Source organism: Lichenostomus cassidix, chromosome 3, assembly GCF_008360975.1.
Source record: "Lichenostomus cassidix isolate B80296 chromosome 3, HeHo_3.0, whole genome shotgun sequence".
Lineage (NCBI taxonomy): Eukaryota > Metazoa > Chordata > Aves > Passeriformes > Meliphagidae > Lichenostomus > Lichenostomus cassidix.
Genome location: NC_139483.1, coordinates 1,731,145 through 1,752,848, shown reverse-complemented (window position 1 = coordinate 1,752,848; position 21,704 = coordinate 1,731,145). Strand labels below are relative to the sequence as shown.

The 21,704-nt window shown below is 45.6% G+C and overlaps 1 protein-coding gene across 1 annotated transcript in view; it reads left to right on the top strand.

Moving 5' to 3' along the window:
* Window positions 1–11,168: 11,168 nt before the first annotated feature.
* The window catches only part of JAG1 (jagged canonical Notch ligand 1), a 36,137-nt gene continuing 25,601 nt past the window's right edge, over window positions 11,169–21,704 (top strand). The window contains exons 1-2 of the mRNA XM_085054007.1: window positions 11,169–11,649; window positions 12,461–12,766. Coding sequence (XP_084910133.1) covers window positions 11,578–11,649; window positions 12,461–12,766 — 378 coding nt within the window. The 5' untranslated portion in view covers window positions 11,169–11,577. The remainder of the gene's footprint in view (window positions 11,650–12,460; window positions 12,767–21,704) is intronic.

The window sequence follows — 21,704 nt, the reverse complement described above, 5'->3', positions numbered from 1 at the left end:
AGCAATATCATATTTTCTATTAAAAACAGCTCTGAGGTGATTTGTACTCTCATAGGTAAAATCTTAAATGCATTCCAATTTAAACAGCTAATAGTAGATACATTCAGAATTGTTCTGTTCTGCAAGTATGAAAGCTGAACTACCTAAATATTGAAAGTTCTGTTATGGAGGATGAGTTGAGGTACTTTAACAGCATTTTGGGCAAGCAGTGAAACAAACATGTTTTGCCACAAACTTTGGCAGAGAGAGGCTCAGGGAAACTAGGGAGAGAAGGAAAGTAAGAGATAAGATGGAGTGGTGAAAGGCAAAAGTTGGTATCAGTGAGATCTGCTGCTGAGTATGTCCCTTATATGTTACTTTGCAAATATAATGGAGATGCAAAAACAGTCTGGAAAACTCCCCTGAGGAGAAAAATCTATACCCTTATATACCCCTCTCCAGTATCTTCTTTAGCAATCTTGCCTTCAGTTTCAGTGTAATGTGAACAGACCTATCTACTTACAAAAGCTCTCCTCTTCCCACCAGTCTTGTTTGTTATTTTATGTGTTTCTGCATCATTTGCAAAGTTTGCTTTGATCTACATTCCTCCTGGATGTGTGGTTTCCTTTTCGGCTACCAAAAGGAAAACTGTTTGGTTTGAGAATTTGCTTATTTTGAAGATCTGCTGGCCCAAAATATCTATTTTTAATCCAAATCAACACAACAGTGCTTTCAGCTCTTCAGCACTGGTTGTCTTCCTTTCAGGAAAAATCTCTTTGAACAATAAGTGACCTCTTCATACTCTAATAAAATGCCCAAACTGTAATCCCAGCTGGCATAAATGAGAGCATTCTGTTTGCTACAGCTGGGTACATAATACTCATACATAATTTGATCCTTGAATTGCTTTTATTTTAGCATCATCCTGAAATGGTCAATATTTTGTTCCATAACTCATACCCAACAACATACACCATGCTGCTCTAAAACATCATCAAAACAGGTAATAAAAAATTCTCTCAATATTTCTTTATTACAGACTCAGTCTTCCACCAGTGGCAGAATTCCTGTGTAAAGGGACTTTGGTGCAATTGTAAAATGACTGTAAATCCTTCTGCATGGAATATCTGACATTGATGTAAAGTCTGTGCCATTTTAAACCTTCCTCCTTCTCTAACAAGCATCACAATGCCACTGCACTAGGAATAGTCCATAGACAAAACACAGTTCATAAATAACAGGTAAACAATCTTCAAATGAGAAGAGAAGACAGGACACATCCTTGGATTGACTCTTTGACTGGGAAACAGGATATATTCTTCAAGGACCTTGCAGGGATGGTCCCAGAGGACAATCAGAGATTAGATCTTCTCTTCTTTGGGGTTAGGCCACAGGAGTTAACTTGGGAAACAATTCACATAAACAAAGTGCTAGCAAGAGGAAGGGCACTGTCAGATTTTGCTTTTGTGTCTTTACTAGACACGGGCCTTCAAGTCAAACTCCACATCAAGAACTTAGTTTCAAATGGTAACAGAGTATTAATTGACATAGCCATTACTGGAAAGGAGCAACCCCCTGCCATTCTGGAGATCAATTAACTATTTTGGGAAGATTCTTAATGAGATAGCCTTGAATTAGAATATCCTGATCCACTCACCAAAAGTAAGTAAAATGTGCTTAGTATCACTCAACAGATACTGAGCCCCTCCCATAAGGGCAAGTGCAGAAGCTTGGAGATTCATGCTCTTTTCTTCTGCACCCATGTCTATTATATGCAGTCAAAGGCAGAATTGCTCTCTGTGAATAATTTTTGTTTTAAGAAAAAATTGGTGAGGGACATTTGTATTTGAGTGCCTGTGTCCACACAGGCAACACCAGAGCTCTATAAGCAGTGGGGGAAACTGTTCCTACATGGCAAGAAGAAAAACATTCCCCATGAAAACACAGCCATGCCCATTTTGCCAGTATAAATATCATTAAAACTGTTACCAGGGATAAGAAACTGAAATATCTGAGAATAACTTCCCCTTTTCATACAAATATATATATACAAGGAGAAAAAAAGCATACACATGGAGCAATGCATATGTCCACTTTTGTAAGTCTATAAGAATTATGAACAAGCTTTCCTGGAAGAGGAGACACATATATAAGACTTCTAAATTGCTCTCTATTCAGCCTAAAATTAAGCAAATGGAAGCTGTTTCCTGCTAAGTGTATGTGGATGAGGATATTGCAGTTTCTAATGTGAAACATAGTGGTTTTTTGTATACAGTCTCTTGAAACACATTTCTCTGTATCTGTAAGATATATGGCTTTATTAATAAAGATACATTAGAACACAGTGATGTTGCTCTCTGTAGTTCTTTCTGCAAAGCCAAATTCCCCATCTAGGAAAGAGAGAAGATTAAAATATCACAGAAGAAAATTATTACTTGCACCCAAAAAGCAATGCCAGTGGGCAATCCAGGAAAACACATTGTTTCTTCTTTTGTTGTTTGTTGTTTTGTGGTTTTTGTTTTTTGATTTTTTTAATTTAAGGTATCTAGAGACATATGTAAATTGTAAATCTCAGATAAATAAGTTAAAGGCAGGAAACACCCCATACCCCAGCTGGCAGTGCATTACAAAAGCAGCACATCAGGGTTACCCCAAAGCAGAGCAGCCCCCCAGAGCAGTGCCTGCCTCAGCTGTGCTGCCTGCCATCTTCTGCATTGTCAGGACCACAGCTTGCATCATTAAGACTTGAAACTGATCCACTTCAGTGATTAGGCTGATCCAAGGACACGGACAGAAGAGCAGGATTTAATGGGCAGGCAGGCAGGAAAAGTCTTTTAACACTTTAGAAAACATTGACTTGGTGGAAGGAATTGGCTAGCTCAAGGGATTAGTAATGAGATACTGAGCCCCTTAGCTCTAGGTCACCACACTGAATCTGGTCCAGGTCAGTAGAAATCAAAAGCTGTTGCTGTTCAGCGGCCTTCAGGAATCAGTTGGTGTCCCACCCCAGCCACCTCTGGTTAAATATCTGTACCAACACTAATGATAACAGTTGGCAGCACTTACAGGAAAGGTTTAGGGCTGGCACAGTACAGGAAAAGTCTGAGCAGAGAAAGATGTCCCTGCAAATACACTAGGCTGGGACTCGAGAAAATGAGAAAACAAGCCCCTGATCTTCTATAGATTTCCAGTGTGACTCGGGGCACAAAATCAAGGATCCTGTTTAAGAAAGCTTTCTTTCCTCACTGCTATGGTCTTCCCAAGGCATTTAGGTCTAAACATCTCTGAAGCTCAGACCCCCACCTTTAAAATGGGAGTAATTATCTTACAGGGCTGCTGCAGGAAGATCCTCAGCAAAGGGGTGATACAAAAGCTAAACAAGAAACCCAGACAGGGCAGCAAACTTTTCCAAGTAAAATCAGCCCCCCTATTCCCAAAGCAAGGCATTTGCTGGGTGTGCTCCCATTCACAAAGCTCTGTCCTTCAGGTGCTTTAAAAAAAAAACCAAGAAAACAAATTCCCCTTATAGCCAAGAGTACCCCCAAAAACCCCCACATTTCCACTGCTGCCCAGCAGAGCAGCATCAAAGAATCCAGCTGCTCCCAGCTTTTATCCCACCTAGGATGAAAGTCTAATGTGCTTGCAGGAGGTCAAATAGATTATCATAATAGCCCCTCTGGCCTTAAAAACTATGAAATTGGAGAGTGAATCATGAGACATCAGTCATTATTGAAGGCAGGATGGTAGGCGGCAGAGCTCAGTGATAGGGTGTGATAGGGCAGAGTAAATCCAATGTTCTTAAGCCCTGTGAAGCTGGGAAACTGACATTTTGCCTTCTTTGTTGCCCCTTTGGGACACAGAGAGAGATGCAGGTTATTGTAATAATAAGCCCAGTCCACTGTCAATGCGGCCTAAGAATATTGCCTCTTACGGGAGTGAGTGCGTGAAGGATTGAGAAACACTAGTTATTTTCAAACTGGATTAAGTCTTTCAAAAGCTAATAGGTTTCCAATGAGCTGTGGTGTTGCTGCTGCAGCTGCTCTAATTTGAGAATAAAAGAATGCAGGCTTTGTGCCTAGGGACCTGTTATTGATCCGAGCAAGAAGGATGGGAAGGAAGGGGGTAGAGGAGGGTTATCCTCCTTTCAGCTGGGGCAGGGGCGTTCTTTTCAAAGTCACATTATCTGCTCGTAACAACAAAACCTAACCCCATGACATGCTGCTCTATACAGGATTGCACTTGTTGAGAACTAAAAGCATTAGAGAAAAAAAACCTCCACTGGCAACCTTGCGCAGCTAACTTCTTTGAGGGCCCACGAGACTCAACAGATGGGTCTCGAGACTCCCTCATTAGGAAATGTGCCCGTCCCTTTGCATCTGCTGCCCCGCTCCGCTCCGTGCCACACACTCATTAGCATTGCAGGCTCACAGATTCCTTAGCACGTGCTTCCAATAAATATTGGAGAGACAGGAGGGGACGGAAGCCGCTGCTCGGAGCAGAAGGATGAGGGGTCACCCACTAGGCTGGGAAATCCTTACACACACCCACACACGCTGCCCTGCAGCCCCACATGGGGGAGGACGATAAAAGGCAGCCGACCGCTAATGTGCAGTTAAAGGGACAGGTGTGGAATTGCTTCTATTCAGGTTGTGGCAGATCCTCATCCGTTCCTCTCTGACACAGTAAATAAAAATCATCATTATATATAGGAAAAGCCCCAACAATTCAGGGCAACTCACAGCCTGTGGATGTGCAAGAGTCTGTGGCCCCTTTCAGATGTAAAGCTGGTGCACACTGGGTAATGCCATTACCTTCAAAGAAATTAATTGGTTTTAAGGGCCCAATTCTACAGCCAGGCTCTCTTTCTTTCAGGTCTTCACCAAGCTGTCTTGCTGCCACAGTGCCACAAATCAGGGATGTCCTTCACCACACCTGGAGTGGTCCATGACTCAGGGACAAGATCAGGAGCAATTGAAGAGAAAATATCTCCCATGTTTTTCAAAGTATTGTGAGACAAAACAGCTGTCAGGGAGGCAGGAATGTAAAACCTTCCAGGTACTGTGGAAAGAACAAAGACAAACCTTTAACCAGAGAAGGAGGGTGACAGGGAGCTGTATCTTGCTCATACTCCCAAGAATAAGTCCCTTTATTTGCCACTTCTCCATAATGCTCCTAGACTATTCTCATTCCATTCCTTCTCATTTGCTCTTTTTTCCACTACCCTGCTGGAAGTGCAGGCATTTTGACCACAGCTAACTCCAGAGTGGGACTGGGCGAGTTTGAAGTGATGAACAGTGGGAGTTGATACCAATCTTGTTCAAAATGCCCAGTCTTCAACAGCAAAACTCCCAAATTAGCGCAGACTGATTCTTCCAAATGCTGCTGGCTCTAACATCCAGTCCTGTCACACCTCTAACTGCATGATCAGTGACAGAAAAGTCCTCAAAGCATATCAACATGCCAGTGGCACTGTTGTGACATGCAGAATGGTCAAGAGGCTTTTTTCATCCTTGTGTAAAGGATGAACCCAGGGAAAGCCATTTTTTTCTCCTTTAGGACCCTGCCTTTATCCGTACCACCAAGGATGCCAGCCACCAAGCCCTTTGTGGCCTGTGCTTTTTCTAAAAACATTTTCTGATACAAAAAGGTTTCTTCCACCAGGGAGTTGGCAGCACCAAGGAAGCAGGTAACAAAAGGCCACTGTGCACACCCCAAACTTCCTGGAAGCAGGGTTTCCCTTGAAGATCAGCAGCATCACTCCCATGCACTTAGCTTTGAGGCCTAGCTCACTGGTCACTCCAGGAAGTTACTTAAACATATCCCTAACTTAAACATTTTTCTTCCTGGATTTAGACATATTCATGTTTTGGGCTGAATCTGGATTTTAGCAATCTTAATGTCTCTAAAAGTTTCTTCAGGCCAAATGAAGTAACTCCCTTTATATCCCCCACGCAGGAGTAAGTAAAGTCAAGGCCCAGAATATTAGATCAGCCATGGAATGACGGCAGGCAAAGGTAAGAAGCCATCTACTGTACTCTCAAATTTAAATCTGCTAATCACAGCTCTCTTCTTTTTAGTAATTTCCTTAGCTAAATGATACCCCTGTGTACTTCAGTCTTGTACCCTCAGGATAATTTGTGATTGAGAATGTATTGAGCACGCACTTTCATGTGCAATCAACAGTGAAAACAATCTTCATGAGAAGAGAACTTCAGGCATTTTGATGCTGTCATAACAAGAAAATGAAACTTGGTTTCAGCACTTCCTCAACAAAATTGGCTCAAAGAAGCACCTTTGCAGAAAGCTGTGAGGAAAACCCTACTAGAAACTTGGAGCTCTCTTAAAAGCACCCGTTGCTCACTGGAGATAGGGCTCAGCCCAGGTTTCAGTGCAGCCTCTTTGACAAGAATAGCTGAGGTTGCTGCTTATCAAATGAAAGTGTCATTTTGTCTGTGACAGACGTACCAGCACTGCTCAGTGTCACAGTCTTTGCACCTACTGGAAGCTACTCCACCTTGATAAGCTGTACCTCCACTCAGATCTAAAACTGCAGTGTCAGCTCTCCCCTGTTTTTGGAAAGCAGGGATTTGAGACCAAATCGCTGGTGCGCACGAATCCCACCTCTGGGGAGGATAAGTGAAGGACAAAGCAGCTGGGTTCACAGGCTAATGTGGAGGCATCTGATCCTTGAAGGGTTAACAGAGAAACAACCAGAGAGCAGGTTTTATGTGCATATAAATAAAGGAAACTGAAGGGAAAACAGCACTATTCTCTGGAATGAAGTAAGGTCTCAATTTTAAGCTGTGACAGAAAGCAATAATATTATGGATTCAGTTAATTACAGCTGGATAAAACTTAAAGGCCCTACAATAGAGATATTTTTTGGCTCTACAGCTTTAACTCTTTCAGGGACTTTACTGGTTCTCACTGCAGTAATTTCTGAGTACCCCAGAATATATTTCTTTTAATTATTCTCAGAGTATCATCTAAAATAGATTTAGTGCCTCACTTTCATTCTGGGAAGTTAACATACATAAAAACTAAGGTGGGAATTTCAAAGTGACAAAACGCACATGCACAACAAACACAGTACAGGTTGAAATTTTAGTTTTCTTAAGCAACATGCTCCAGGGAAAGGAGAAAGTAAGGGCTTGTTGTGGCAAACTGGATTTGGGGCTCCGGTTACTGGAGCATCTTCTCCAAAATCTTTTGTCACATTTGGAAAGCTTGCCTGGAGATATGGCTTTAAGAAATTGCCTGACTGGGAAGAACTGAAGCTTTCATGGAAGTAGGAACTCCTCAGTGTTGGTTAAACTGTGTTCTTTCTCCTAACCTCTGCCACTTGCTCAACTTTCTCATCAGTGGTAGTTTTCTCCCCTGCTCCATTTGTGAAATAGTCTAACACTGGGTGTGGCTTCCCCACAAAACACTTCCTAATTAGTTTCTAAACATTAAATGATTATGGAAGCGCAATTCCCATTCCACTCAGGTGATGAAAAGCTTTACAGGAGTTCAGTCTCACTTTGTAATTAGAGAAATTAGCTTTCTAAGTTTAGATCACTCAACTGTGCAAATGGGTTCATCTGCTGGAATGTGTTGCTCCGAAATGTGTGTCAGCCAAGCAGCACGGCGCAGTCCCTATCTCTGCTCCGCGACACTCGCCCAAGTGGGGAGGTCACTTCCAGAACAGCAAGAGGAAAATAAAGTGTTGTGGGTGTATTATAGGAAACGCCTTATCTAAAAGCTCACTCATCCGTGATTGACTGCGGAGATATGTCCTTCTCCTTGCAACAGGGAAGCTTAACTCCTAGATAAAGGATTATCCGAGTGGATGAAATTTCACTCCTTCACTCAGTTTGCCCAGACTTATATTTAAAACTGCAGCAAATTAATTTTATTGGCTAATTTCGAGGAGCAAAACTACTTTTATAAAAATCTTGAGGAACAAAGGGCTCCTTTGGCCTCTTCATTTGCTGTGAAAAGAGGTCATTGAGCTTTATGAATTCTTTATGACTACAGATTCCACATGTCAACAGATTCTTTTCTGGTAGTCCTTTAACTGGTTTATTGAAGGCTGATGCAGGATCAGTCCCCTATGATTATGTAACTGTCTTCATCTGCATTACAGTAGTAAACAAAAGGTTAGTCACCAACTTGAAAATGAGATGCATCAAGTAAGTCCCTGAACGAAGAATTTTTCCAGAGGCGCCATTCCAAGCTCACCTTCAGGTATCACAAATCTAAGGAAATCCTGTGGGATTGTTCACAGCCATGGCTCAATGAGTCACTGAGCTTTAAAAGGAAATTACAACTTTCCTCACACAAAGAGTTGACTTCACGACACCTGACCCTCATAAGCCAGGCACTCCCTCTAAAGGCTGTGATCCTCGTCCCACCGAAGTCCTGGGCAATCTCCCAGTGGCCTCAATGAACAGCTCTATATTAGGGAACGGATTCAGGCCCAGAGCAAAGCACTGCCTGTAATGCTGGACTTTGGCACACTCAATGTCTGTAACGGCTTCTAATGTGGATGTGATCTAATTATGTCAGAATAGGAAGATTAGCAGGAAGTAACTTTACGCAATGTAAAATGCAGAGTGCCAGACGCCGAAAAGTTCTTCACCAGCCACAGAGGAAGACACGTCGGCTCCACACCTCGTGAGACGTGCAGGCAGAGCCCTGCAGCAGGGATTTTATGTGCACCAGTCTCAGGCTACTCAAAGCAACTTCAGTTCAGGCCCCTGAGCACACGCAGGAATTTGCACGTTGCTGTATCCATACTGAAAGGAGCATCTTGAAAAGATGCTCGGGCTGCAGGCAATGCGCTCAGCTGGTTTTCAGTGCTGCTGTGCAGTGGCTCAAGACCTGGCCTTGAGTCCAGTGGAAAAAAGCAAGAGATATGGCTTCAGGGATGAAATTCTGGACTAATTAAGTTTAGGGGCATTTTACTGCTGACTTCTGTGAGGTCAAAATGTCTTTCAGTGGTGCAAGGGAGAGAGTTTGCAATGTGCTTCGGCACATGACTCATGCTCTGCTTTGCTTTACCTATCACTAATACTCTCCATCTCAAGACACTGGGAGACTTAATTCATTAATGCTTGCAAAGCACTTTAAGTTGTTGGACAAGTAATTCTGTTTGAAGGTAGCTACACTGCTGAGTCACAAGCACTGTGGGAAACAGAACTCTGGATTTCCTAAGCACTGGAGTCAAACAGGTGGAGTAACCTTCTACAGAAAGGCCAACTCCAGACCTGCCCTAAAGGTACGGAGCATACCAGCAAGTAGCAGGGTATTTAAAGGCCCAGAGGAGCAGATGTGTGGCACTTGGGAATGAGTAACATCTGACCAGCCTGTGGAAGCTAACCAACACCCACTGGAAAAAAAGAGAAGAGAGGCACTGGTATCACCAGACTGGAGCCACGTTGCAGATTAAACACCATGGAGGTTTACCAGCCTTCGAAAAGTTAATGACTCCAATAAGGTACAACCAATACTGCTGGAACTTGGGGGCTGAAAGAGGCTGCAAGGAGTATTCAGCAACTGCGCACATCACAGGTCTGCATACTGGTGCATAATCTAAGTCGTGAACTCACAAATGCGAACTGATCAGCAGGAGTCTGGTGGAAGTCTGAGCACAGTTCAAAGGCAAGGGGCACAAATACCACCAGCTTTCCAGCCTCGGGCACTCCAGAACAGGACAGACCTCACCACAGCCAAGAACAGGCACACACTTTGCTTTTGCCATAGGAAATGAAAACAAAGGATATAAAATTAGGTCAGAAATCTTGTTTTCCTCTGTACCACTGGCTCTGGTGTATAAAATAGACATCACACATCTACTGTGAATGTTAGATCAGAGTGGAATAGATCAGGACATAAGAATAGCTGTTCTGGGTCAGACCGAACGTCATGTAGGCCAAGTTCCTGTCGCCAGCACCTCAGGAAGAAAGGGACAGTGATGCAGCGAGTTCCCAGCACAGTCACCCAACTTCTAGACCCACAGCCCAGGGACTTCCCAAACCAGAGACAAAGTTAGGGGTGGGGTTTTTTGGGTTTTCTTTTTTTGTTCAATGCCCTTTGATATGTGGCTCTTCCTCTGGGAACCAGTCTGAACTCTTTCTGCTACTGTGCAAACTTTTAGGCTTCTCAGTGCCCTGTGGCAGGGAGTCCCTCAACTAAAAACCCGGCTGTGTGGCTCTAGACCTCACTCCTGAAAGACGCGTGCAAGAGCAACCCCAGCACGCACCTGAAAACTGGGATGAGCCTCTCCAGTGCGGGGACAGAGCCCCTCATGGTCTCAGCACTCCGCCAGCACTGTGATACTGGCGCTGATCGGAGGGATCAGCTGAGGGATCTTTCCTCCCACTCAAAGCGCGGGAGGCCCGCAGCGGCGCGGCCTCGTGTTGAGGCGGGAACGACGGAGTCGCACGGTGGCGACTGCCGCCTCCGCTTCCCTCAGGAGAGCTTTGGCCGGGGCTGCCTCCGAGCCCCGGGCCGCCGTGCCTCCCGTGCCCCAGGCCGCGCCGATCGCTCCCGGCAGCGCCGCCACCCCGTCCCGCCTCAGCTACCCAGGGGCGGGAAGGGCGAGCGGCCGCCGCCGGCCAGCGGCAGGGGGAAGGTTTCACATCGCATAGAGTGTCCCCCAAAAGGCTTCGCTCTTCCTTCCAGCAGCGCCGAGGAAGCGGGGAGGAACGGGCTGCGGCTCCCGGACGGGCAGGACCCGCGCGTCCCCTCAGCGAGCGGCGGGGCGGGAAAAGCCCTCAGCCGGCAGCGCCGCCGAGGGAGCGCCGGGGCCGCCTCAGCGCGGCTCCTCCCGCTGCAGGTAGCGCTGGGAGCACCTGCGGAGCGGCGCTTCCCGAGGGACGGAGCCTCGGGGCGGCCGGGGCGCGCCGCCTCCCTCAGGCGGCGGAGCCGCCGACTCGCAGCTCGCTCCATCCCCGCCGCCGCCGCCGCCGCCTCCTCCTCCTGCCGCTACCTGCCTTCCCCCGCCCGTGCCATTCCCCTCCTCTGCTCCCTCCTCCCGCTGTCCCCCTCATGCATATGGATGGGCGCATGCGCCTGCCGCGCTGGGCTAGATGAAGCGGAGCGGCGGCGGCGCTCGCAGACGGGCGGGCGGTGCGGGGCGGTGCGTGTGCTGCATGTGCGTGTGTGTGAGTGAGTGAGTGTGAGTGAGTGAGTGTGTGCGTGTGTGTGTCTCGGGGGGGCGAGGGGCTCCGCCGCAAGAAATAAAAGGATTGGGATAATAATCGCCATAATAAAACAAAAAAAAAAAAAAAGGAGAGAGAGAGAAAAGAAAAGGGAAAGAAAAGAGGGGAGGCGAGAGAATAAGGCGGATAAAAGGAGGCCGGGCTGCTTTGCATTGAAGAGCGGGGCGCTATTGAAAGCGCTTGAAAAGCGGCGTTGTCCGGCGCGGGTGCGCCGCGGTATATTAGACCGGGGCGGCGGCGGCGGCAGCAGCAGCGGCGACGCCTCCTCCACCACCTCCTCCTCCTCCTTCTTCTCCTCCTCCCTCCTGGCCCTCCCCGTCCCGTCCCGAGCCGGAGCGAGCGGCGGCGGCGGCCCTGCAGGCGGGCGGGCGGGCAGCGCGGCGGCGGCGGCATGCGTGCGCCCCGGCGGGCAGCCGCGGCGGCGTGCTCCATCCTCACCCTGCTCCTGGCGCTGCGGGCCGAGGTACGTACCTGGGCACGGCACGGCACGGGGCCGCTCTGGCGCTTTGCTCGAGTGCTTGCGGGACATGGCTTTGCAGATCCCGGACAGGCGCTTCTGCTCGGCTTCGTCAGCCGGAGCGGAGCTGCTGCCCGGGACTTCTCTGTGGAGATGGCAAACGTGGGAGTGCTCCTTGGAGCAAGGCTTAATTCCCCGGGAATATGAAATGCGATTACCTCAAACCTCTTTTTTTCTCCCCCCGAAATCACTTTTCTCTCCCTTCTCCTTTTTTTCTTTTTTTTTTTTTTTTGTTAATAAACTGAATTGCAGCTCCGCTGGGGTGGTTAATGAGCGGTCGAGGTCCCAGCTGGGCAGCTCCAGCCTTCCCGGGCTCAGCTGCACCCCGGAGGTTGGGTGTCTTTCCAGGGAGTGCATTATTAGCTGCATCGTTTTGCTGGGTTTGCCCCTCGCCTATGCACTCTTGGGTTGCTTTAGTTTTATTTCCTAACCATTTGGAAGCCTTCCTCACGCTGTTTTTCTCGAGGCTGGCACGTAAGGATCTTTTTTGGCGCTAATGGCGTTATTTAGTTGGGCTGATTTATGAGCCGTTCTCAGGGATGTCTGATGGGGCAAAGCTTGGAGTTGTTGGCTTGGTTTTATTGTTAATATTATGCATGTGCTCTTGAAAGCACACTTAAAATTACTTTTGCCTGTCTTCAGAGTTGTAGATTGTGTTTGGGGAAAAAAAGTTAGGTAACTGTCTGTCTCTTGTTTCTTTTTTTTTTTGTTTGTTTGTTTTGTTTTTTTTCCTTCGGTTCTTTCTTGGGATTAACAGGTGACTTTAGCGTCGGGACAGTTCGAGTTGGAGATCTTATCCATGCAAAATGTGAATGGTGAACTGCAAAATGGAAATTGCTGCGATGGCACCCGAAACCCAGGAGATAAAAAATGCACCAGAGACGAGTGTGACACCTATTTTAAAGTTTGCCTGAAGGAGTATCAATCGCGGGTCACTGCTGGCGGTCCTTGCAGCTTTGGATCCAAATCGACTCCTGTCATCGGAGGAAATACCTTCAATTTAAAGTACAGCCGGAATAATGAAAAGAACCGGATCGTTATCCCTTTCAGCTTCGCCTGGCCGGTGAGTTGCTTGGGCTGCTCTGGGTCTGGATCTGTTGGATGGTGCTTGAGATGTCCTTAGCGAGCTGAACTCTAGCTTCTTGTGCCAGGAGAAGAGGGATGAGGATTTGGGAGGGAGCAGGCATCTTGGCAGGAGCGTTGGGAATCCACAGCACAGAAATGAGTAAAGTGTAGTGGTGTTTTTGTTTTTGTTCCCTGGGGCTCACAATGCACAGCCTGTTAAATTTGAAAGTCAGATGTGCAGTGAGGGGGATCTAAATGGGTCAGGGAAGCAAACTCAGTATCTCTGCACTTTACAGCATGAATAAGTCTCTTGAGACTTAGAAGGTCAGAAGTTCATTTTTTTTTCTTTTTTTTTTCTTAACCAGTGAAGTCTTGGGCTTAAGCCAGAAGAGCAGTGGGTTAGGGGCTGTAGAGGAATCCCGTGTGAAAAGTGTGTGTCATAGCTGGCCTCCTTCCCTGGTGTGTGTTTGGGAAGGCTTCCTGCTTCTCCCAAGGGGAAATCTCCCAGCACTGTTCCGTGTGGATGGGAGCTGCTGTTGCTGTTCTTGGTCAAGTAGCTGCCAACTTCCCTTGGAAGCTAGCTGTGTTTGGAGGTGCTTGTGGACTCCAGAATCTAAAGCCTAAGAAAAGCCTTGCTTTAGCTTTTGGTGCACTTCACTCACTCCTCCCCACAGCACACCTTTCCCTGGCTACATGCCTTTTGCGGTCCAGAGATTCTGGCTTCCCTCTAGTTGTGTGCAAAACTCGGTGGCTCAGGGAGGTGGGGCTTTTTGCCAGGCACTTTTCCAGTGTTGTCCGCTCTAGTAAATCCTAGTCTGCCCCGTAGAGCAGAGAGATGGAGGATGGGTGACTCCTTCCTTCATCAGCGATCCTGCTTTGTTGTTGGCCGTGGAGAAAACACTGAGATACCTCTGCTGCTTGTTTCTTCTGGGGTGCTCAGGGGGATTGAAGCTTTGATGGTCAGCTCTGCAGAGGAGCCGTCAGCTCCTTGCACAGAAAGTGAGGACCATCTTTCCAAAATGGCCATCACACAGGACAGACCCGCAGGGGCAGGCTGCAGGGCCATTGGATCTGTGGACATGGAAGAGTGCCATGGCCTCGGATGGCAGGAGGTGCCTGGTTTTTGTGCCTGGCAGTGCTGCGTGCAGGCGAGCAAAAGCTGGGGGTGACTGATCTGGGGGGCTCCTGTCTGGCTTTTGAGGTGCCTCTCTGGGATGCTGTGGTACAAATGCTGAAAGCTCCTAAATTTCTGCTCCTGAAACTTATATTTTGAGATCACCTAGGAAACAAAACTGTTCCCCCCCACACACCCCTTCTCCAAAGGTGCTGAGCAGACAATTTCCTCCCAACTGCCTTGGGGTATGTTGATGCTCAGCAGTTTTGTAAATCCAGTCATCCTAACCTAGATGCCTAAGGTCATTTTTGGGAGGGGAGGAGGGCCCTGGGTGTGCACCCAGCGGAGGGGTGAATCTTGTTTCCTGTCCGCTGCTGGCGAGGTGGAAGCATGCCTAGACCCTCCAAAGCTTGGCCCTTCCTAGTCAGATAAGGACTGGTTGCTGGGAGGGCCTGGACTGTTTCTGGGGGGAGGAAAGCCCGCCCCAAAAACATTCCTTCTCCAGTTGTGGTGTAGACACCCACTTTGTAGTCCTGCTGCCAAGTGCTGCAGGCAGCCATGTGTTCTTGAAATGTCCTGTGCTGCCTCCTACCTGCCTCCTCTGTCAGTTGGGACTTCTGGAATACCGAGGGCTGAAGAGGCACAAGGGAGAAATTAAGTCTCCGTTTTTAAGGAGATGGTATTACAAAGTACAATAGCAGAGTTAACAAAAGTATTCTCTGTTGGAAGTACAAGTCTGTCCTTTCTTTCTCTTTTCTTTCTTTTTTTTTTTTTTGGTAACATGAAATGAGATAAAACTGTTATCAAATATGCCATCAAAGGGATAAAGGGCTTTGTAAAAATCTGAGGTATTTGAAGCTCTGCCAATGGCTGTAGTGCTTGTGTTGCAGATTTTGACTTTTGTCAGAGAAGTCAGGTACATCAAGGATTTTTTGGAACTAGCTCCCAGTAATTTGAGTGCCTTGAATCTACATACATGCTTGTAAAAATGGTGTGAAAACTAAACATGTTCCTTCTAACAGCCTCTCTTGTCATAGGGTTAGGAAGGGAAATCTGTGTGTAGAGGGTGGGTTTGGGGGGGTTGGGGACCCTGGGAGAAGTCTCTTAAGCTTGCCTGCATCTTAGTAAAAGAAACGCTTCTATTGTCCTGCTGAATCTCATTCAGCACTGGAATCCTGGAGCAGCAGCAGCAGCAAAACTCCAGTGCAGTCTTTGAAATGGGTAAAACTCAACAACCTGAGACACTGGGTTCATAAGCCTGGAATTTTGGAATAGTCTCTTGCATATTCCCAGGCAGAAATGCACTTTTTGAGACTCTGATGATAGTTTGTGTGCAATTATCAAGCCTGCCTCCCAGCTTTAGCTTCCACAGGACACAGCTTTTATGCTAGCCATTGTGGCTTCCAAATGGCATTGTAACAAAAGAATATCTAATGTGGCAAAGCTCTTATTTGTACTAAAATTGTGTACACAAATCATTTCAGGCATTTTCAAAGCTCTACGGATAAAGTAGTAAACTTAATTTAGTCAGCTCAAATCTGATGCTGAAATTTCAGAAATGAAAAAAACTCTTTAGGTGGGTGAATACTGTTGACTTCAGTTAGAGCTTGACATTAGCATTGCATTTACTCGTGTAGCTAGTCATGAGAGGTATCTTTGAATACATTCAGCTGAAAATTATAGTTGAGATAATAAGGGCAAGACCAAAATGTTAATCTTACTGCACTTGAAAATTCATGCCCATCTCTGAATTGTTTGAGTTCTACTCTCTCAGGGAGGCTTTTCTTGGATGTTCCGGCTTGAGTCAGTAACATTAAGAAGTCTTGTTGCCTTGACTACTTAAAAAAGAATTAACAAGAAAAAGCCTCTTCCCATGTCAAGCTGCCCCCTTATGCCATTTGTGAAAAATAGTTGTATTGCATTAGAGACCTTTATTCATCTTGCAGGAGAGGAAGGAGAGAGAATGGGGTGCTTCAAAAGTATTGTTAGAGGGAGCTTGCAGTTGTAATGTAGATTTGGAGTGTCAGAGTCTTATTAATAACTTATGTGGTTTGCTCTTGTCAGTTTTGATATGTACCCCTGTGAGTAATGGGTATGGAGACAGTGGGCCATAAATTAATTTAAGTGATGGGAGGTTTGAGTAAGTTGCTAGGAGACAGGACAGCAGACAAACATAAAGGAACTGGAGTGGATCAGAAAGCTGCCCCTGCAGTAGCTGGTAATTCTTCAGTAAATTGAAATAATTGTGATGATGATTAAAAAATAAAATGCACCTAGGCTTGCTTCTTATAGTCATTTTGAGACTTCATTGGCTTTCTTGACAAGCAAGCTTGGCTTTATGAAGCCGTATAAAAAAAAGTATGGAACAAAAGCATTTCCATGTTCCACTTGTCACAGTCTGTCTCAACAAGTTTTGTTTCAAGGCAGACACATGCTCTTCTCTTACATAAATCCCATCTCTGGCCTTTCTCAAAGAACCCAAAGTGTGATGTGTCCTGTACCTTAAGGGAGCTGAGCATCAATTAGCTAAGCAAAACTTAACACTGAACTTCGCTTTTATGTAAAGAAAGCTCTTTTGGGGGTTTGGCGAGACTGAGTAAGAAGGTCAAACTTGGCAATTCCTTTGGTATGCATAGCTCCAATTTCAAACAGCTTGTTTATCCCGAAATTATGTTCCCTGTAATTATTTAATATTGGGGCCAATTGCACCAACACACCAGGAAACTACTGAGGTGGAAAAAAAACCCTCCAAACATCTCAATGAGTTTAGCATAAAATACAAACCAAAGGTTTTAACATCTTATTTCAACCTTAAAATAAAAAAAGGAAATGCTCAGCCTTGCTCCTTTTAAATGACAAATATTAGTGGTGCTGATTCCTGAAGATGTAAAATATGTTTTCTGGGTAGGCATTGTTTGCAGTGGCTAGAGAGACATAGTAAAAGAGCTTTAGGGTTTTTAAGCTCTGAACTTTTTCCCTCTCTCTTGACACAAGAGTCTTCCAAAAATACTAATCTGCAGGTGATATTAAAGTGAACATAATATCACTTTAATATCACTTTTGAATCTGAGAGAAAATATCACTTCGTTCATCTGCCTTTTTTTTTTCTTTTTTTCCTTTTAAGCCCAGTATGTCACAGTTATAAGACTAAAATTTGGCTTTTGATTTTGCTTCTATTCTCCCTCCAGTTAACTTCTTGAAAACTTGGAGAAGCAAATGCTAGATATTGTTCAAGCTTTTCTTGAAGAATGCATGATAAGTCATCTAGGACCATGGGCAGATCAAAAGAAATTTTTATAATAACAAAATGCATATTAATCAAATCCATACTCTGTCATTTATTGTTGAATTAATAATACAAGAATAAATCTTCAGCACTCAAAGTGCAGTGTTTTGCCTAGGATTACTATTCAAAACGGAACTGGGAGTATTAAGTGACATCTGAAGCATAATTAGCATCACAAGGCTGTTTTTTTCCCAGGACTGCAGAGAAGTGATGCAGCCATTCAGAGGTTTTGGACTTCTTACATGTTTAAAGAGTTTTTTATGTTCCAGCCAGTTCAGAACTTCATCTTCATGGTAAATCCATTTGACTGTATTAACATAATATGTATAAAAATAAATCGTCATCTTCCTGCTCCCAGAATTTTTGTTCTTGTTATAAAAAGGCTTGCTCCATTTTAACTTCAGTGGAAGCTGGATTGGGCCTGGCACTGCAGCTTATTCCTAAACTTTCTCAGACTACACACATCCAGCACTGTCAGCTTGTTTATGCAGCTGGATGTCAGCATGGCTGAAATTGAATTGCGTAAAATTGATGGTTTATGCTTAAAGTTGTAGTTCACTCAAGGAAACATCGTTCCACTGTGGACTGGAGGCTGGAGTGGAAGTCAGCTGGTTCTAAAGCTGGTGAACTTGGGTCTGAGCTGTTCATTCCAACTTCGGTCCTAATGGAGCTGTGATGCCCTGCAAAGCAAAAGCCTTAAGCTACAGTTCCTAAAAGTACTTCTCTGTAGATAAGGAGAAGTATCTGTAGATAACACAAATAACAGGATTGGTTTTGAAAACTGAAACTAAGATTGCCTTTGAATTTCTCTTGATGAACAGAAGTTTTGTATGTTAATTGACTCAGTTCTAATAATTCAACTGCTAACCCCTGTGTCCTAACACAGGGAAAGATGTCAAAACTAGAAGCTGTTGCATTTGTTCCTTGTTAGTCTGTGGAGCTCATGGTTCTGTGGTCACTATTCTGCAGCGTAAATTACACTCATTATTCTTGTAGTGTTCAGAAGAAACTGCAAAAAGTGGATAGAAGTGGTTAAAGTGGTTTGTAAATAGTCAAACATCCAGAGTCCTTTACCAGCTCAACCCAGTTCTTAGGCACTTAGGTAAATAAGTAGAAAGGCTTCTTGTTCAGGCTTGCTCCATGTGAACCTGACTGTTTTGCTTGGCTGGCTACTAGGTATTCTGTCTATTAACCTTGCCACCCTTTTGTAACTGGTGCATTTAATTATCAGTGGGATGCTTTAAACAGGTAGGGGGACTGATAAGAGCAGGTAATCTGCTTGTTGGGGAAGGTTGAAAGCAACCATTGACATTTTGGCCTATCTGCTGCTCTTTGACAAGTGGGGCTCCGTGAGAAAATAACTCCGTAACTAGATAAGGTGCTGATTAAAATGCTGCTGTTGTATGAAGCACCCTGGTAGCTGAAATCTCTTAAAATCATTAGTTTAAAAAGAGAGGAAAAAATGGGGGGAAAAAAAAGAAGCTGCTATACTTTTTTTACCTTTTTTTTTTTTTTTTAAGGAGGGGAGGAGGGAGGACCCCAAGTCTCCCCCCTGTGCCGAGTACATTGTCCCGTTAATGCATGCTAGTTTTATGATTGGAATACATTGTAGTCCGGCCACCCAGACAGAGGCATTGACTGCTAATATTAACCAAGAACAATAGTGTGGCCATACTGACTGCAGTGAGGATTACAGAACATAATGGGGCCTATCCAAAAATAATGCTAATACAGGACAAGCAACAGGAAGCAGCAGTAGACTCAGCATTGCTCGGCTCCCAGACAAACCATGGACTTACTTCACACAATGGCAACTTCAGCACATTATGTATTCACAGGATACTCATTATTCCAGCAGGCTTGCCAGATCAGAGATCAGCCTGGTTTACTGGATGCTTAAGCGTATGCATAGTTTGGATAGCGGCACTTTTGTGTCCTTCATCATTTGGCAGGAGGGTGGCCGTTCAGTGCAGCGAAGGTCTTGACTTCGCTTACTGCCTCGCCTGTGCCAAGGCAGAGTAGGAGGCAAGGCTCTCCTGGAAGAGGCTGATATGGTTAAATTTGTTTTCAGGTCTCCTTTCTGTGGCAATGTAGAGTTTACTGGCGCTAACAGCAACGAAGGAACTACTCGGAATGAAGCCTAAAGGAGCAGCGTGCTGTGTTTTCGTGTGGGCATATTCTGATGAGGCTCTTGGCTGGGCTGCCTGCTTAGGGTTCAGCTGAGCTCTTGGGCTTGGAGGCGTGAGATTGCCATGACTTAGGCCGTGTTTATATTCATGGGGTCGAGAGAGTAACAGCTTTGTAGGGTGTTGCCTTGTCCTTACGTAGGCTGTCCCAGAGAAGAGCTTCCTGATGATGTTCCATTTCACAAAAGGTTAAGAGGGTTAGGTGGTTTTCCTCCTTTTCCGGAGTACGTTTGCATGTCCTCTGGGTGAGGAACCAGTTGCCTTTAACTCCTTTGAAGGATGTTCAGTTGTCAGAGTTGAGTGACTGTGGCACAACGTTGTGATGCGTCTGTGTGGTGTCACTTTGGCTTGTGGGGTGACAGGGCTACCCGAGTAACAGCCCTGGTGACGTTCAGAGAGGAAGTGGCTGTGTGACTAGCTTTAACCCTGCTCAGAGATGCCCTCTTCCCTGGCCCTTCGGCACTTTCCCTCTTCCATACCACCCCTTCCAGCTGTTGCTGGACCCCTTGGGGGTGAGCTGCAGCCTGCTGTGCCAGTGTGCTCCTCACCATCCTCCCTGGATGCAGACAGGGTGTGAGCACCATTCCCAGACTGCTCTTCACAGCTGTGCAGAGCGTGAGGAGAAGGCTGCTGGGCCTAACCTGCTCTCCTTGTTTGGCAGAGGAGGAGAAGGCGCAGCACTCTGGATGCAAAACTTCCCACTGCATTTGTCTAGTCATGGTTTCACATGCTCAGCAAAGCTCTTGCGTGCTTTAACCGCAAGGATAGGAGGGAAAGGAGTCTGACGAGTTGCGAGCCCTTTGAGAAAGGAGGCAGTGCTTTCGCTGAGGAGACGGATGTTTTAATCTCGCTCCGGCCCACTGACTTGCAGAGTGCCTTTAGAAGCCAAAGTACAAAAGCACCTCTTTTGGGTGGATGTCTGGATGAAGGGAGGGTAGAAGGTAATCAGGCAGAGAGCTTTAAACACCTCCGTACCTGCAGCTGCCAGTATTCATTTAAATAACCAGAAAAGAGGTTGCACTGCCCTTTCAGACACTTAAAAGGGACATTTACTGTTGGGTTTCAGGTCTTCACAGTGGATCGATACGGTGTCTTGTCATTGAGGAAAACAGCTCTTGCACACCGGTGCTTGCTTTGTTTTTAGGAGTGTGAATTTCCATCCTCTCTTAGCTTAACTCACACAAGTTTTGCTTTTGTTTGGCCGTGCTGCCTTTCAGTCCCCTGGGTTGATCAGTCTCTGGGTGTTCTGCAAAGTGTATGGACTTGCTGTTCCTTTCAAGTTGCCTTTCCTCTCAAGCCAGAATCCCTGCCTTCTGGTCAGGCTCAGGTTTACAGTGGCTAATTGGGTGTGACTCTGGAAAGTTCACTGCTGCCTTATTGCCTAGGACATTGCTTTGATGGAATAAGGTGCATGATGTGGAATTCTTGTGTCTGGATATATATATTTATTCAAAGATGGGCAGAGGTCATCTATGGGCATGGGAAAATTTAAACCTCCACGCTGTAAGCAGTCATTCCTGAGATATCTGAATCCTTGATCTATAGAGTGGGGATGATATGCACTTTTAAAAATCCCAACAGTGCAGCTTTGCACAGAACTGCTTTTTTTGTGGGGGGTAAGGGAATTAGCTAGAGGTATGTGATAGTTGGATTGTTGAGGGGGGGTTTGCTACTGGTATGAGGCTCTGGGTGTCCATGTGTCTTTTGTTTAAAAGTGTCCCATGTTGGACACAAAGTCTTGGGGTTCTGGTTTGTTTTTTTTTTTTTTTTGGTCTTTTCCCCATGCTGAGAGGGACAGAGCCAAGTGATCAAATACCATTCTTTGTATCATCGCTTTTTAGGACAGGGATTCTTCATTTAAAATGCTCAGAACAGGTGAGGGGGGGCACTTAGAAACAAGGGAATTGCCAGGGTAGGTCTATTCCCCCTATTCCCCTGCATTTTATTTCCATCCAGTTAAGCTGAAGCATCTCCACTCTTTTAACCGAACTCTTGCGTGGTGGTGGAAAGTGGTCACACAAGTATCTAGCAACAGTAGCACTCACAGCTAGGCTTCAGCCTTTCCTTTCCTTAAGGGCTAGGTGTGTTGGTAAACAGTCCTGAGAACCAGCAGGGAACTGTTGCTATGAGTTTAGACAAAATATCTTCCAAAACAATTATGCAAGGCCGAAAGGAAAACATCCTTAACTTTATTGGAAGTAGTGCTAGTTGCCATAATTCATTCTCTATATCATAATATTTTTTTCAAGCTTGCAGTAACATGTTGAGCTTGTGCTGCTTAATGTTGGTAATTAAAGCAGTGAGGAAGCACCCAAGATAGTGCAATCTGCATCTGTAATATGGCTTGCGA